General features: G+C 41.5%; 1 protein-coding gene across 1 annotated transcript in view; it reads left to right on the top strand.

Annotated features, from left to right (window-relative positions):
- The window catches only part of atp1b2a (ATPase Na+/K+ transporting subunit beta 2a), a 16,938-nt gene extending 3,761 nt beyond the window's left edge, over positions 1 to 13,177 (top strand). Inside the window, exons 2-8 of the mRNA XM_065950150.1 lie at positions 5,124 to 5,252; positions 5,354 to 5,458; positions 5,642 to 5,721; positions 5,797 to 5,922; positions 6,615 to 6,674; positions 11,400 to 11,495; positions 11,770 to 13,177. Coding sequence (XP_065806222.1) covers positions 5,124 to 5,252; positions 5,354 to 5,458; positions 5,642 to 5,721; positions 5,797 to 5,922; positions 6,615 to 6,674; positions 11,400 to 11,495; positions 11,770 to 11,934 — 761 coding nt within the window. The 3' untranslated portion in view covers positions 11,935 to 13,177. The remainder of the gene's footprint in view (positions 1 to 5,123; positions 5,253 to 5,353; positions 5,459 to 5,641; positions 5,722 to 5,796; positions 5,923 to 6,614; positions 6,675 to 11,399; positions 11,496 to 11,769) is intronic.
- The last annotated feature ends 1,824 nt before the right edge of the window (positions 13,178 to 15,001 follow it).

Raw genomic sequence — 15,001 nt, 5'->3', positions numbered from 1 at the left:
AGAAGAACATGTGCAGTGACTCTACATGAGAACATGTGCAGTGACTCTACATGAGAACATGTGCAGTGACTCTTAATGACAAACATGTGCAGTGACTCTACAGTAGAACATGTGCAGTGACTCTACATGAGAACATGTGCAGTGACTCTGCAGAAGAACATGTGCAGTGACTCTACAGTAGAACATGTGCAGTGACTCTACATGAGAACATGTGCAGTGACTCTGCATGGGAACATGTGCAGTGACTCTGCAGTAGAACATTTGCAGTGACTCTGCAGAAGAACATGTGCAGTGACTCTACAGTAGAACATGTGCAGTGACTCTACATGAGAACATGTGCAGTGACTCTGCATGAGAACATGTGCAGTGATTCTGCAGTAGAACATTTGCAGTGACTCTACATGAGAACATGTGCAGTGACTGCAGAAGAACATGTGCAGTGACTCTGCAGTAGAACATGTGCAGTGACTCTGCATGAGAACATGTGCAGTGACTCTACATGAGAACATGTGCAGTGACTCTGCATGGGAACATGTGCAGTGACTCTGCAGTAGAACATTTGCAGTGACTCTGCAGAAGAACATGTGCAGTGACTCTACAGTAGAACATGTGCAGTGACTCTACATGAGAACATGTGCAGTGACTCTGCATGAGAACATGTGCAGTGATTCTGCAGTAGAACATTTGCAGTGACTCTACATGAGAACATGTGCAGTGACTGCAGAAGAACATGTGCAGTGACTCTGCAGTAGAACATGTGCAGTGACTCTGCATGAGAACATGTGCAGTGACTCTACATGAGAACATGTGCAGTGACTGCAGAAGAACATTCGCAGTGACTCTGTAGAAGAACATGTGCAGTGACTCTACATGAGAACATGTGCAGTGACTCTGCATGAGAACATGTGCAGTGACTCTGCATGAGAACATGTGCAGTGACTCTACATGAGAACATGTGCAGTGACTCTGCATGAGAACATGTGCAGTGACTCTGCATGAGAACATGTGCAGTGACTCTACATGAGAACATGTGCAGTGACTCTTAATGACAAACATGTGCAGTGACTCTACAGTAGAACATGTGCAGTGACTCTACATGAGAACATGTACAGTGACTCTGCAGAAGAACATGTGCAGTGACTCTGCAGTAGAACATGTGCAGTGACTCTACATGAGAACATGTGCAGTGACTCTGCATGAGAACATGTGCAGTGACTCTGCAGTAGAACATTTGCAGTGACTCTGCAGAAGAACATGTGCAGTGACTCTACATGAGAACATGTGCAGTGACTCTTAATGACAAACATGTGCAGTGACTCTACAGTAGAACATGTGCAGTGACTCTACATGAGAACATGTGCAGTGACTGCAGAAGAACATTCGCAGTGACTCTGTAGAAGAACATGTGCAGTGACTCTACATGAGAACATGTGCAGTGACTCTGCATGAGAACATGTGCAGTGACTCTGCATGAGAACATGTGCAGTGACTCTACATGAGAACATGTGCAGTGACTCTTAATGACAAACATGTGCAGTGACTCTACAGTAGAACATGTGCAGTGACTCTACATGAGAACATGTACAGTGACTCTGCAGAAGAACATGTGCAGTGACTCTGCATGAGAACATGTGCAGTGACTCTACAGTAGAACATGTGCAGTGACTCTACATGAGAACATGTGCAGTGACTGCAGAAGAACATTCGCAGTGACTCTGTAGAAGAACATGTGCAGTGACTCTACATGAGAACATGTGCAGTGACTCTGCATGAGAACATGTGCAGTGACTCTGCATGAGAACATGTGCAGTGACTCTGCATGAGAACATGTGCAGTGACTCTACATGAGAACGTGTGCAGTGACTCTTAATGACAAACATGTGCAGTGACTCTACAGTAGAACATGTGCAGTGACTCTACATGAGAACATGTACAGTGACTCTGCAGAAGAACATGTGCAGTGACTCTGCATGAGAACATGTGCAGTGACTCTACATGAGAACATGTGCAGTGACTGCAGAAGAACATTCGCAGTGACTCTGTAGAAGAACATGTGCAGTGACTCTACATGAGAACATGTGCAGTGACTCTGCATGAGAACATGTGCAGTGACTCTGCATGAGAACATGTGCAGTGACTCTACATGAGAACATGTGCAGTGACTCTGCATGAGAACATGTGCAGTGACTCTTAATGACAAACATGTGCAGTGACTCTGCAGAAGAACATGTGCAGTGACTCTTAATGACAAACATGTGCAGTGACTCTACAGTAGAACATGTGCAGTGACTCTACATGAGAACATGTACAGTGACTCTGCAGAAGAACATGTGCAGTGACTCTGCAGTAGAACATGTGCAGTGACTCTACATGAGAACATGTGCAGTGACTCTGCATGAGAACATGTGCAGTGACTCTGCAGTAGAACATTTGCAGTGACTCTGCAGTAGAACATTTGCAGTGACTCTACATGAGAACATGTGCAGTGACTCTTAATGACAAACATGTGCAGTGACTCTACAGTAGAACATGTGCAGTGACTCTACATGAGAACATGTGCAGTGACTGCAGAAGAACATTCGCAGTGACTCTGTAGAAGAACATGTGCAGTGACTCTACATGAGAACATGTGCAGTGACTCTGCATGAGAACATGTGCAGTGACTCTGCATGAGAACATGTGCAGTGACTCTACATGAGAACATGTGCAGTGACTCTTAATGACAAACATGTGCAGTGACTCTACAGTAGAACATGTGCAGTGACTCTACATGAGAACATGTACAGTGACTCTGCAGAAGAACATGTGCAGTGACTCTGCAGTAGAACATGTGCAGTGACTCTACATGAGAACATGTGCAGTGACTCTGCATGAGAACATGTGCAGTGACTCTGCAGTAGAACATTTGCAGTGACTCTGCAGAAGAACATGTGCAGTGACTCTACAGTAGAACATGTGCAGTGACTCTACATGAGAACATGTGCAGTGACTCTGCGTGAGAACATGTGCAGTGACTCTGCAGTAGAACATTTGCAGTGACTCTACATGAGAACATGTGCAGTGACTCTGCAGAAGAACATGTGCAGTGACTCTGCATGAGAACATGTGCAGTGACTCTGCATGAGAACATGTGCAGTGACTCTTAATGACAAACATGTGCAGTGACTCTGCAGAAGAACATGTGCAGTGACTCTACAGTAGAACATGTGCAGTGACTCTACAGAAGAACATGTGCAGTGACTCTACATGAGAACATGTGCAGTGACTCTTAATGACAAACATGTGCAGTGACTCTACAGTAGAACATGTGCAGTGACTCTACATGAGAACATGTGCAGTGACTCTGCAGAAGAACATGTGCAGTGACTCTACAGTAGAACATGTGCAGTGACTCTACATGAGAACATGTGCAGTGACTCTGCATGGGAACATGTGCAGTGACTCTGCAGTAGAACATTTGCAGTGACTCTGCAGAAGAACATGTGCAGTGACTCTACAGTAGAACATGTGCAGTGACTCTACATGAGAACATGTGCAGTGACTCTGCATGAGAACATGTGCAGTGATTCTGCAGTAGAACATTTGCAGTGACTCTACATGAGAACATGTGCAGTGACTGCAGAAGAACATGTGCAGTGACTCTGCAGTAGAACATGTGCAGTGACTCTGCAGTAGAACATGTGCAGTGACTCTGCATGAGAACATGTGCAGTGACTCTGCATGAGAACATGTGCAGTGACTGCAGAAGAACATTCGCAGTGACTCTGTAGAAGAACATGTGCAGTGACTCTACATGAGAACATGTGCAGTGACTCTGCATGAGAACATGTGCAGTGACTCTGCATGAGAACATGTGCAGTGACTCTACATGAGAACATGTGCAGTGACTCTGCATGAGAACATGTGCAGTGACTCTGCATGAAAACATGTGCAGTGACTCTGCAGTAGAACATTTGCAGTGACTCTACATGAGAACATGTGCAGTGACTCTGCAGAAGAACTTGTGCAGTGACTCTACATGAGAACATGTGCAGTGACTCTGCAGTAGAACATTTGCAGTGACTCTGCAGAAAAACATGTGCAGTGACTCTACATGAGAACATGTGCAGTGACTGCAGTAGAACATGTGCAGTGACTCTGCAGAAGAACTTGCAGTGACTCTGCAGTAAAGCATGTGCAGTGACTCTGCAGTAGAACATTTGCTGTGACTCTGCAGAAGAACTTGTGCAGTGACTCTGCTTGAGAACATGTGCAGTGACCGCATGAAAACATGTGCAGTGACTTTGCAGTAGAACATATGCAATGACTCTGCAGGAGAACATTTGCAGTGACTGCAGTAGAACATGTGCAGTGACTCTGCAGAAGAACTTGCAGTGACTCTGCATTAAAGCATGTGCAGTGACTCTGCAGTAGAACATTTGCAGTGACTCTGCAGTAGAACATGTGCAGTGACTCTGCAGTAGAACATGTGCAGTGACTCTGCAGTAGAACATGTGCAGTGACTCTGCAGAAGAACATGTGCCGTGACTGCAGTAGAATGTGCAGTCACTGGTCAGAGGATATGAATGAGACAGAAGAGATGGAGCTGCCATGTTTGTGTTCTGCAGGCAGACATATTACTTGTTTAGTCAGCTGACAGTGACGTGTTTTGTGCTTGTTTTAAAAGGTTTTATCTTTCCCATGAGAAATGGCACAGTAGAAAATATCTAAACATTTTCTGATTGCTTTTGTTGAACTGTCTGAGGCCTCTTTAAACCACTATCATTTAATCTCACTCGCTTAAAATCCATCCTATTTACAACAGATGTTATACTGTTACAACCAATCAAAGCGCAGGATTCTGTCGTAACGTTAAAATGATTTATTCATTAAACTTGTTACAGTGCTTAAAATGACTACAGGTAATGTCAGTTTAAAATAACCAATAAGGAGAAGAGAGAGGGAGCTGAAACTCTGAACAGTGAGATTACACCCTCCCCCTCCTCCATTCACACTGAATGTAGGTCATCAGCAGGGGGTGGGGCTAAAGACAAGAGGATTATAAAGATGACATTTAGAGGAGGGGGGATGAGAGGATGTGATATGCTTTACTGTATGATAAAATAAGTCCCCCTCCCCCCCAGGTTTGATCCTGCTCTTCTACCTGGTCTTCTACCTGTTCCTGGCTGGGATGTTCGTCCTCACCATGTACATCATGCTGCTGACCCTCGACGACTATAAACCCACCTGGCAGGACCGCCTGGCCACTCCAGGTAACACAAGCAAGCACACTTGATCATCTGAGTGGGTTCTATGTTTCAGAGATAATGATTGGCTGTTTGACTCATTGGTTAACGAGCAGTTTGCATTTCAGGGATGATGATTCGTCCTAAAGGCGATCAGCTGGAGATCACTTTCTCAGTGTCAGAGACTGAAAGCTGGGACGGTTTAATCCAGAACCTCAACACGTTCCTCTCTCGTAAGACGATTATTAATTATTGTGAATATTTAATGATGTGATGTAGTAGATCGTTAACGTTACAGTGATACAATCATACGACTTTAGATGCCATGTCTCATTTCTTATTGTTTCAATTAAAATGAACCTTTTCTGAACGTCCTGATCAATATGAGTCATGTTGGTCTCCCTGTCTGTCTGCAGCGTACAACGACAGCTATCAGGTTCAGACCAATGATAACTGCCCTCCGGATCAATACTTCATTCAAGAAGACAGTGCAGAGGTAAACCTTCCCTCTCTCTCTCTCTCTCTTTTTCTCAAACCTGTCTCAACCCCACACCTTTCTGTCTCTCCGCAGGTAAGGAACAACCCGAAGCGTTCCTGTCAGTTTAATCGGACAATGTTGGAGGAGTGTTCTGGAATTTCTGATCGTTTCTACGGTTACAGCAGCGGTCAGCCCTGCATCCTCATCAAACTGAACCGGGTAAGTTGAACTGACCACAAACACAAAACAGTGCGAAGGCCCAGCTGTTCCGGTCTAGTTGTAAGCCCCTGCTCCCGGGCGAGCTAACATCATATATAACTTTAAAGCTCCTACATTTTCCAAAGTTTATTTTTTTCTCTGTTGGGTTTTGCTGGTCTGGCTTGAACTGTTGGCTACACCACTCAACACTGCCCCCACCATTCCTGGTGGTATTCCAACGTTTGGTTTGATCCGTAAGCTTCCAGAAAACATGCAGATATACGGATGAAATGAACGCAGACGACAAGCAGAAGGCTCCATCTGTATCTCCATGCAGAGAGCATACATGACCCCCCCCCCCGAGACTGAACTACTTTCACGGCCAAATGAATGATCCCCAGTATGGGCAAAAAACTTGTCCCATAGCTAAATTAATCGTCCTGTGCACAGCCGAACAACTTGTTGTGCCTGCACAGATGCTAAACTATACTTTGCTGCAGACAGGGTCAGTTGTACCACGTCATTTTGCAAATTTCAAGGATCTACAACGTAAAAAACAATTTTGGTTTAAGCTCGGTGTACACCATAGACTTAGCTGACGGGCATCTCCTGTGGGAAATACAAGTACCTCATACAACCACACCTGTGAAAAAAATCTGAATATCTCTTTAACTAACAGTCACCCTCTTCTGCTGACCTGTCTGTCTCTCCAGGTTATTGGTATGTTGCCAGGGAAGGACGGTCAGTCTCCTTATGTCACCTGTGGAGCCAAGGTCTGAATCTGTCGGTCATCTATCTGTCTCACTGTCTGTCTATCTGTCTGACTATCTGTCTCACTGTCTGACTATCCGTCTCACTGTCTGCTCATCTGTCTCACTGGATCACTGTCTGACTATCATTCTCACTATCTGTCTATCTGTCTCACTGTCTGTTAGACCATCTGTCTTCATCTCATGTGTTGTCTCCATCTCTGCGTCCCTCCATCTTCAGAGGTACAAAGTGGAGAGAGATCAGTGGGTAAGAACAGTAGAGTACAGTCTATAAACATGGTGGAGTACAGTCTATAAACAGTAGAGTACAGTCTATAAACATAGTAGAGTACAGTCTATAAACAGTAGAGTACAGTCTAAAAACAGTAGAGTACAGTCTATAAACACAGTAGAGTACAGTCTATAAACACAGTAGATTACAGTCTATAAACACAGTAGAGTACAGTCTATAAACACAGTAGATTACAGTCTTTAAACATAGTAGAGTACGGTCTATAAACACAGTAGAGTACGGTCTATAAACACAGTAGAGTACAGTCTTTAAACACAGTAGAGTACGGTCTATAAACACAGTAGAGTACAGTCTATAAACACAGTAGAGTACAGTCTTTAAACACAGTAGAGTACGGTCTATAAACACAGTAGAGTACAGTCTATAAACACAGTAGAGTAGTCTATAAACACAGTAGAGTACAGTATAAACACAGTAGAGTACCGTCTATAAACATAGTAGAGTACAGTCTATAAACAGTAGAGTACAGTCTATAAACACAGTAGAGTAGTCTATAAACACAGTAGATTACAGTCTATAAACATAGTAGAGTACAGTCTATAAACACAGTAGAGCACAGTCTATAAACACAGTAGATTACAGTCTATAAACATAGTAGAGTACAGTCTATAAACAAGGTAGAGTACAGTCTTTAAACATAGTAGAGTACGGTCTATAAACACAGTAGAGTACAGTCTATAAACAGTACAGTCTATAAACATAGTAGAGTACAGTCTATAAACAGTAGAGTACAGTCTATAAACACAGTAGAGTACGGTCTATAAACACAGTAGAGTACAGTCGAGTATAAACAGTAGAGTACAGTCTATAAACACAGTAGAGTATGGATTATAAACACAGTAGAGTAGTCTATAAACAGTAGAGTACAGTCTATAAACACAGTAGAGTACAGTATAAACACAGTAGAGTACGGTCTATAAACAGTAGAGTACAGTCTATAAACAGTAGAGTACCGTCTATAAACAGTACAGTCTATAAACAGTAGAGTACAGTCTATAAACACAGTAGAGTACAGTATAAACACAGTAGAGTACCGTCTATAAACATAGTAGAGTACAGTCTATAAACAGTAGAGTACAGTCTATAAACACAGTAGAGTAGTCTATAAACACAGTAGATTACAGTCTATAAACATAGTAGAGTACAGTCTATAAACACAGTAGAGTACAGTCTATAAACACAGTAGATTACAGTCTATAAACATAGTAGAGTACAGTCTATAAACAAGGTAGAGTACAGTCTTTAAACATAGTAGAGTACGGTCTATAAACACAGTAGAGTACAGTCTATAAACAGTACAGTCTATAAACATAGTAGAGTACAGTCTATAAACAGTAGAGTACAGTCTATAAACACAGTAGAGTACGGTCTATAAACACAGTAGAGTACAGTCTTTAAACACAGTAGAGTACGGTCTATAAACACAGTAGAGTACAGTCTATAAACACAGTAGAGTAGTCTATAAACACAGTAGAGTACAGTATAAACACAGTAGAGTACCGTCTATAAACATAGTAGAGTACAGTCTATAAACAGTAGAGTACAGTCTATAAACACAGTAGAGTAGTCTATAAACACAGTAGATTACAGTCTATAAACATAGTAGAGTACAGTCTATAAACACAGTAGAGTACAGTCTATAAACACAGTAGATTACAGTCTATAAACATAGTAGAGTACAGTCTATAAACAAGGTAGAGTACAGTCTTTAAACATAGTAGAGTACGGTCTATAAACACAGTAGAGTACAGTCTATAAACAGTACAGTCTATAAACATAGTAGAGTACAGTCTATAAACAGTAGAGTACAGTCTATAAACACAGTAGAGTACGGTCTATAAACACAGTAGAGTACAGTCGAGTATAAACAGTAGAGTACAGTCTATAAACACAGTAGAGTATGGATTATAAACACAGTAGAGTAGTCTATAAACAGTAGAGTACAGTCTATAAACACAGTAGAGTACGGTCTATAAACACAGTAGAGTACAGTCTTTAAACACAGTAGAGTACGGTCTATAAACACAGTAGAGTACAGTCTATAAACACAGTAGAGTAGTCTATAAACATAGTAGAGTACAGTCTATAAACACAGTAGAGTACGGTCTATAAACACAGTAGAGTACAGTATAAACACAGTAGAGTACAGTCTATAAACACAGTAGAGTACGGTCTATAAACACAGTAGAGTACCGTCTATAAACAGTACAGTCTATAAACAGTAGAGTACAGTATAAACACAGTAGAGTACCGTCTATAAACATAGTAGAGTACAGTCTATAAACAGTAGAGTACAGTCTATAAACACAGTAGAGTAGTCTATAAACACAGTAGATTACAGTCTATAAACATAGTAGAGTACGGATTATAAACACAGTAGAGTACAGTCTATAAACACAGTAGAGTACCGTCTATAAACATAGTAGAGTACAGTCTATAAACAGTAGAGTACAGTCTATAAACACAGTAGAGTAGTCTATAAACACAGTAGATTACAGTCTATAAACATAGTAGAGTACGGATTATAAACACAGTAGAGTACAGTCTATAAACATAGTAGAGTACAGTATAAACACAGTAGAGTACAGTATAAACACAGTAGAGTACAGTCTATAAACACAGTAGAGTACGGTCTATAAACACAGTAGAGTACGGATTATAAACACAGTAGAGTACAGTATAAACACAGTAGAGTACAGTCTATAAACATAGTAGAGTACGGTCTATAAACACAGTAGAGTACGGATTATAAACACAGTAGAGTACAGTATAAACACAGTAGAGTACAGTCTATAAACAGTAGAGTACAGTCTATAAACACAGTAGAGTACGGTCTATAAACACAGTAGAGTACAGTCTATAAACAGTAGAGTACAGTCTATAAACAGTAGATTACAGTCTATAAACAGTAGAGTACAGTCTATAAACAGTAGATTACAGTCTATAAACACAGTAGAGTACAGTCTATAAACACAGTAGAGTACAGTCTATAAACAGTAGATTACAGTCTATAAACACAGGAGAGTACGGTCTATAAACACAGTAGAGTACGGTCTATAAACACAGTAGAGTACAGTCTATAAACAGTAGAGTACAGTCTATAAACACAGTAGAGTACAGTCTATAAACAGTAGAGTACAGTCTATAAACAGTAGATTACAGTCTATAAACACAGTAGAGTACGGTCTATAAACACAGTAGAGTACAGTCTATAAACAGTAGAGTACAGTCTATAAACACAGTAGAGTACAGTCTATAAACAGTAGAGTACAGTCTATAAACACAGTAGAGTACAGTCTATAAACAGTAGAGTACAATCTATAAACAGTAGATTACAGTCTATAAACACAGTAGAGTACAGTCTATAAACACAGTAGAGTACAGTCTATAAACAGTAGAGTACAGTCTATAAACAGTAGAGTACAGTCTATAAACAGTAGAGTACAGTCTATAAACACAGTAGAGTACAGTCTATAAACAGTAGAGTACAATCTATAAACAGTAGATTACAGTCTATAAACACAGTAGAGTACAGTCTATAAACACAGTAGAGTACAGTCTATAAACAGTAGAGTACAGTCTATAAACACAGTAGATTACAGTCTATAAACAGTAGAGTACAGTCTGTAAACAGTAGATTACAGTCTATAAACACAGTAGAGTACGGTCTATAAACACAGTAGAGTACAGTCTATAAACAGTAGAGTACAGTCTATAAACAGTAGATTACAGTCTATAAACACAGTAGAGTACAGTCTATAAACAGTAGAGTACAGTCTATAAACAGTAGATTACAGTCTATAAACACAGTAGATTACAGTCTATAAACAGTAGAGTACAGTCTGTAAACAGTAGATTACAGTCTATAAACACAGTAGAGTACAGTCTATAAACACAGTAGAGTACAGTCTATAAACAGTAGAGTACAGTCTATAAACAGTAGAGTACAGTCTATAAACAGTAGATTACAGTCTATAAACACAGTAGATTACAGTCTATAAACAGTAGAGTACAGTCTATAAACAGTAGATTACAGTCTATAAACACAGTAGATTACAGTCTATAAACAGTAGAGTACAGTCTATAAACAGTAGATTACAGTCTATAAACACAGTAGAGTACAGTCTATAAACACAGTAGAGTACAGTCTATAAACAGTAGAGTACAGTCTATAAACACAGTAGAGTACAGTCTATAAACAGTAGAGTACAGTCTATAAACAGTAGATTACAGTCTATAAACACAGTAGAGTACGGTCTATAAACACAGTAGAGTACAGTCTATAAACAGTAGATTACAGTCTATAAACACAGTAGATTACAGTCTATAAACAGTAGAGTACAGTCTATAAACAGTAGATTACAGTCTATAAACACAGTAGAGTACAGTCTATAAACACAGTAGAAATTGACTTATGATTGTGTGTGTGTGTGTAGAGGGAGGACAGTGACAGTATGGGACAGCTTGCGTACTATCCTCCTAATGGAACCTTCAACCTCATGTACTACCCGTACTACGGCAAGAAAGCTCAGGTAACACACACACACAAACACACACACACACACACACACACACACACACACACACACACACACACACACACACACACACTCTCAGTCATATCATAGATCAACGTCAGTAGCTCTACCGTCAGTGGGCTTTGATGGTGAATAAGATTTGTGTGTGTGTGTGTGTGTGTGTGTGTGTGTGTGTGTGTGTGTGTGTGTGTGTGTGTGTGTGTGTGTGTGTGTGTGTGTGTGTGTGTGTGTGTGTGTGTGTGTGTGTGTGATGTGTTCACTGTCTCAGGTGAACTACACTCAGCCGCTGGTGGCCGTGAAGTTCCTGAACGCCTCTATGAACACGGACATCAACGTGGAGTGTAAAATCAACTCCAACACTCTGATCGAAGGCACCGAGCGGGACAAGTTCGCCGGACGGGTTTCCTTCAAACTACGGATCAACAGCAAATAGACACACACACACACACACACACACACACACACACACACACACACACAGGTCAAAGCTGCACTCATCATTATGTCCTCAAACACACACCACGTGTCGTTTCCCCGCTCAGCTCCATGATGTGTTCACTGACAGTCCGAATTATGATTTATCTGTATTCACAGTCTGTTTGTCCCTGTCGTCGTGGTAACACTGATGCGTTTTGTTTTTCTTCCTCTGATTTGTTTGTTTGTGCGACGACCTCGATGCAGCTTCACTCAAAACACACTGACCCTGAAACCGACCAATCAAATCACATGCTGTGATGTCACTGCCAAGTACGAACACCTCGGTCACATCAACGAGCACAAGACCAAACGACTGACGTGTTTATGTGTTGTTTATTTATTTATTCATTGTTTATTTATTTTGATTATTGATGAAAAAAACGTTTCATTCACATCCATATCATAAATGTTTACAATCACTCTGACTCCTGATTGGTCTCTTTTTCACTCAGTAAGAAGGCTTCTGATTGGTTGTCCAGTTTAACAAATTCAAAACAAGCTGTGGACAAAGAACCGGTTTGATCTGGTTTAATCCGGTTTGATCTGGTTTTGTATACCAGCCATATGAAAGCTTTTTGTCCAATCAGATGTGAGCTTTAGTAACCATGGACACAGCTCTGGTGTGTGATGTCACAGCTTTTGTTATTTCTTGTTTTTGTGATTTTATAATTAGATTAGATAATTAGTGAAAGATGTAATGACTTAGTGAGTTTAGTTAACGAGGGAGTTAACGAGTTAGTTTGAGTTAGTTCACTAATTAGTTAACGAGTTAGTTTATGAGTTAGTTAACGAGGTAGTTATTAATGAGTTAGTTTATGATTTTGTTAACAGGTTAAGTTAACAGGTTAAGAAGACTTTAGTCCTTACATGTTTGTTTTTGTTGACTGTTTTTGTTTATGTATTTTTGCTTTGTTTACAAATGTCATTGTGGGGCTCAGCATGACAATAATTACCATGGCAACAAAGTCAAGTGACACACACACACACACACACACACCCCTGTAAACCACTCTTAACGTGCCACGTGGAAATGCCCCTCCTCACCTGTACTGCTCTCCACCAATTGTCTTCCTTTGAAGAGTGACCAGCCAATCAGGCGGTCCTGCTGTATGATGTCATGATACTTGTTTGTGATTGGTTGATTTCTCCTGCCTGAAAATGTCCCTGTGTTTAAGAAACAATAAAAAACTAAAAACAAAGTGTGTTTACTTCAAAGTAAAAGACTGATATGAGTTAGACCTGTTGTAAAGTTCAGGTCACCTGATGTCTGCAGGTAAGGAGTGTTACTGTCATTCAACAAAAGTATCAATGGATTGGCGTTTTACAAATAAAGGTTGGTTGAAGTTAGACAGTAGGCACAAGTTTCTGCTTAGAAATTCTTTATAGAAAGACTCAAGTAAGCCTGTTGAAAAAATCCAGAATAGTGGATTTCATCGGTAGTCCCGCCTCTGATTAGGGGTGGTGGGATGGCCAATCAGATTCCAAGGTGGGTGCGTGTCACCCCTCTGGACACGCCCCTGGAAGAGAAAACTACAGACTGTATGGCCACTTGTTCCTCAGAGCTCAAACTCAAGAACCTCCTCTTTTCATTTCCATTTATTTATCCTTTATCCTACATTAAAAACGTTGATCTCTGTTTATGGTGTGTGTGTGTGTGTGCGTGTTAGTGAGTGTGTGTTACATAAGGTCCAGCAGCGTTCTCTTATGTAACGTGCTGTGTAAGAGACGTCAAACTGTGGAGCCCTCTGGTGGTCACAGAGTGTACTACACACTCATAGCTCATTGGCTCACAGCCTGGTGGACACACAGCAGGTAGCTCAGTTTGTCACACACAGGGGCGTCTCTCTGCATCAGGCCCAGACTAAGTAATGTTCTGTCGGTTACCATGGCGATGTGGCCAGGTTAAAGAGGGGCGGAGGGTTATTGAACACACCTGGCTTTAATTAGCTCACACTGCAGAGATTTTTATATTTACTCACCTGCCTCCACCGAGCGCTCGCCTCAAGCTGCTTAGTAAAGTCAACCTAGAGTTTCATAACACACAGGTGTGACATCACACAGGTGTCTTCATCTCCTTATCCTTGGGATATTCGAACATACAGACCAAATTCTTCCATCCGGGAGAGATGGAAAGATTGCTACACGAAGGCATAGCTAGCTAGCAATAACGCAGACGCTAACGTTGGAACTCCTAGAGACTTGAAATCGAGGGTGGGAACCGACGGATTGGCTCAGCGTCTGCAGTAATGCGAGCATTGTTCCAGACCGTTGTGAAGAGGAGGCTGAACCTGAAGGCATGGCTCTTGATTTGCCGGTCGATCTTCGTTCCGACCCTCACACCTGTGCTCATGAGCTCTGGGTAGAGTCTGAAAGATATGATCGAGGATTCAAGTGGCCCAAATGAGTTTCCTGTGGAGGGTGTCTGAGCTCAGCCTTAAGGCCCCGACACACCCAGCAGGCGGCAAAGAACTAGTGGCAACGAATGCCGAAGAGTGTCACTTGAACACACCGCAGACTCCAGTCGACGGCCAATCACCACGTCTGTTCTGCTCATGAGAGGAAATAACTCTCCATGCCAGCAGGGGGCGGTAGTCCGTTGTTATGATACGAGAAGACCATTTTCACACCGCTGTCGCTCACCACTCGTATTATAGGTCGTCTACTAATGGAGAATAATGTCTGATAACAAGTAGAAAATGGCGCTGGTGTTGTCAGTTCTTGGTCTTTGAGTGGAAAAAGAAAAGAAGAGGAGGAGGAGACAAATAAGGAGAAACCACACTAATGGGTGAAAGCATGGAGACTACAGAGACATGCTCAAGGAGCTTTACTGAACCTGAGAGGAGAGCTGGAGAGAAATGAAACAACAGAACAGCCAATCAGAGAGATCCCTCTCACCGACCGTTGATTCAACATGTTGAATCGGCCAAAAGAAGGCCGACGAGGGCTGCAGCTCTGGCGGCGTTCTGAGCGATACGTGGCTCAGAATGAATACAGCACTGAAAGTAAAGTACGTTCATTTCTAT

This window comes from Labrus bergylta, chromosome 22, assembly GCF_963930695.1.
Source record: "Labrus bergylta chromosome 22, fLabBer1.1, whole genome shotgun sequence".
Classification (NCBI taxonomy): domain Eukaryota; kingdom Metazoa; phylum Chordata; class Actinopteri; order Labriformes; family Labridae; genus Labrus; species Labrus bergylta.
Note: the sequence above shows the minus strand (reverse complement) of the source record. Positions and strands in the feature narration are given on the sequence as shown.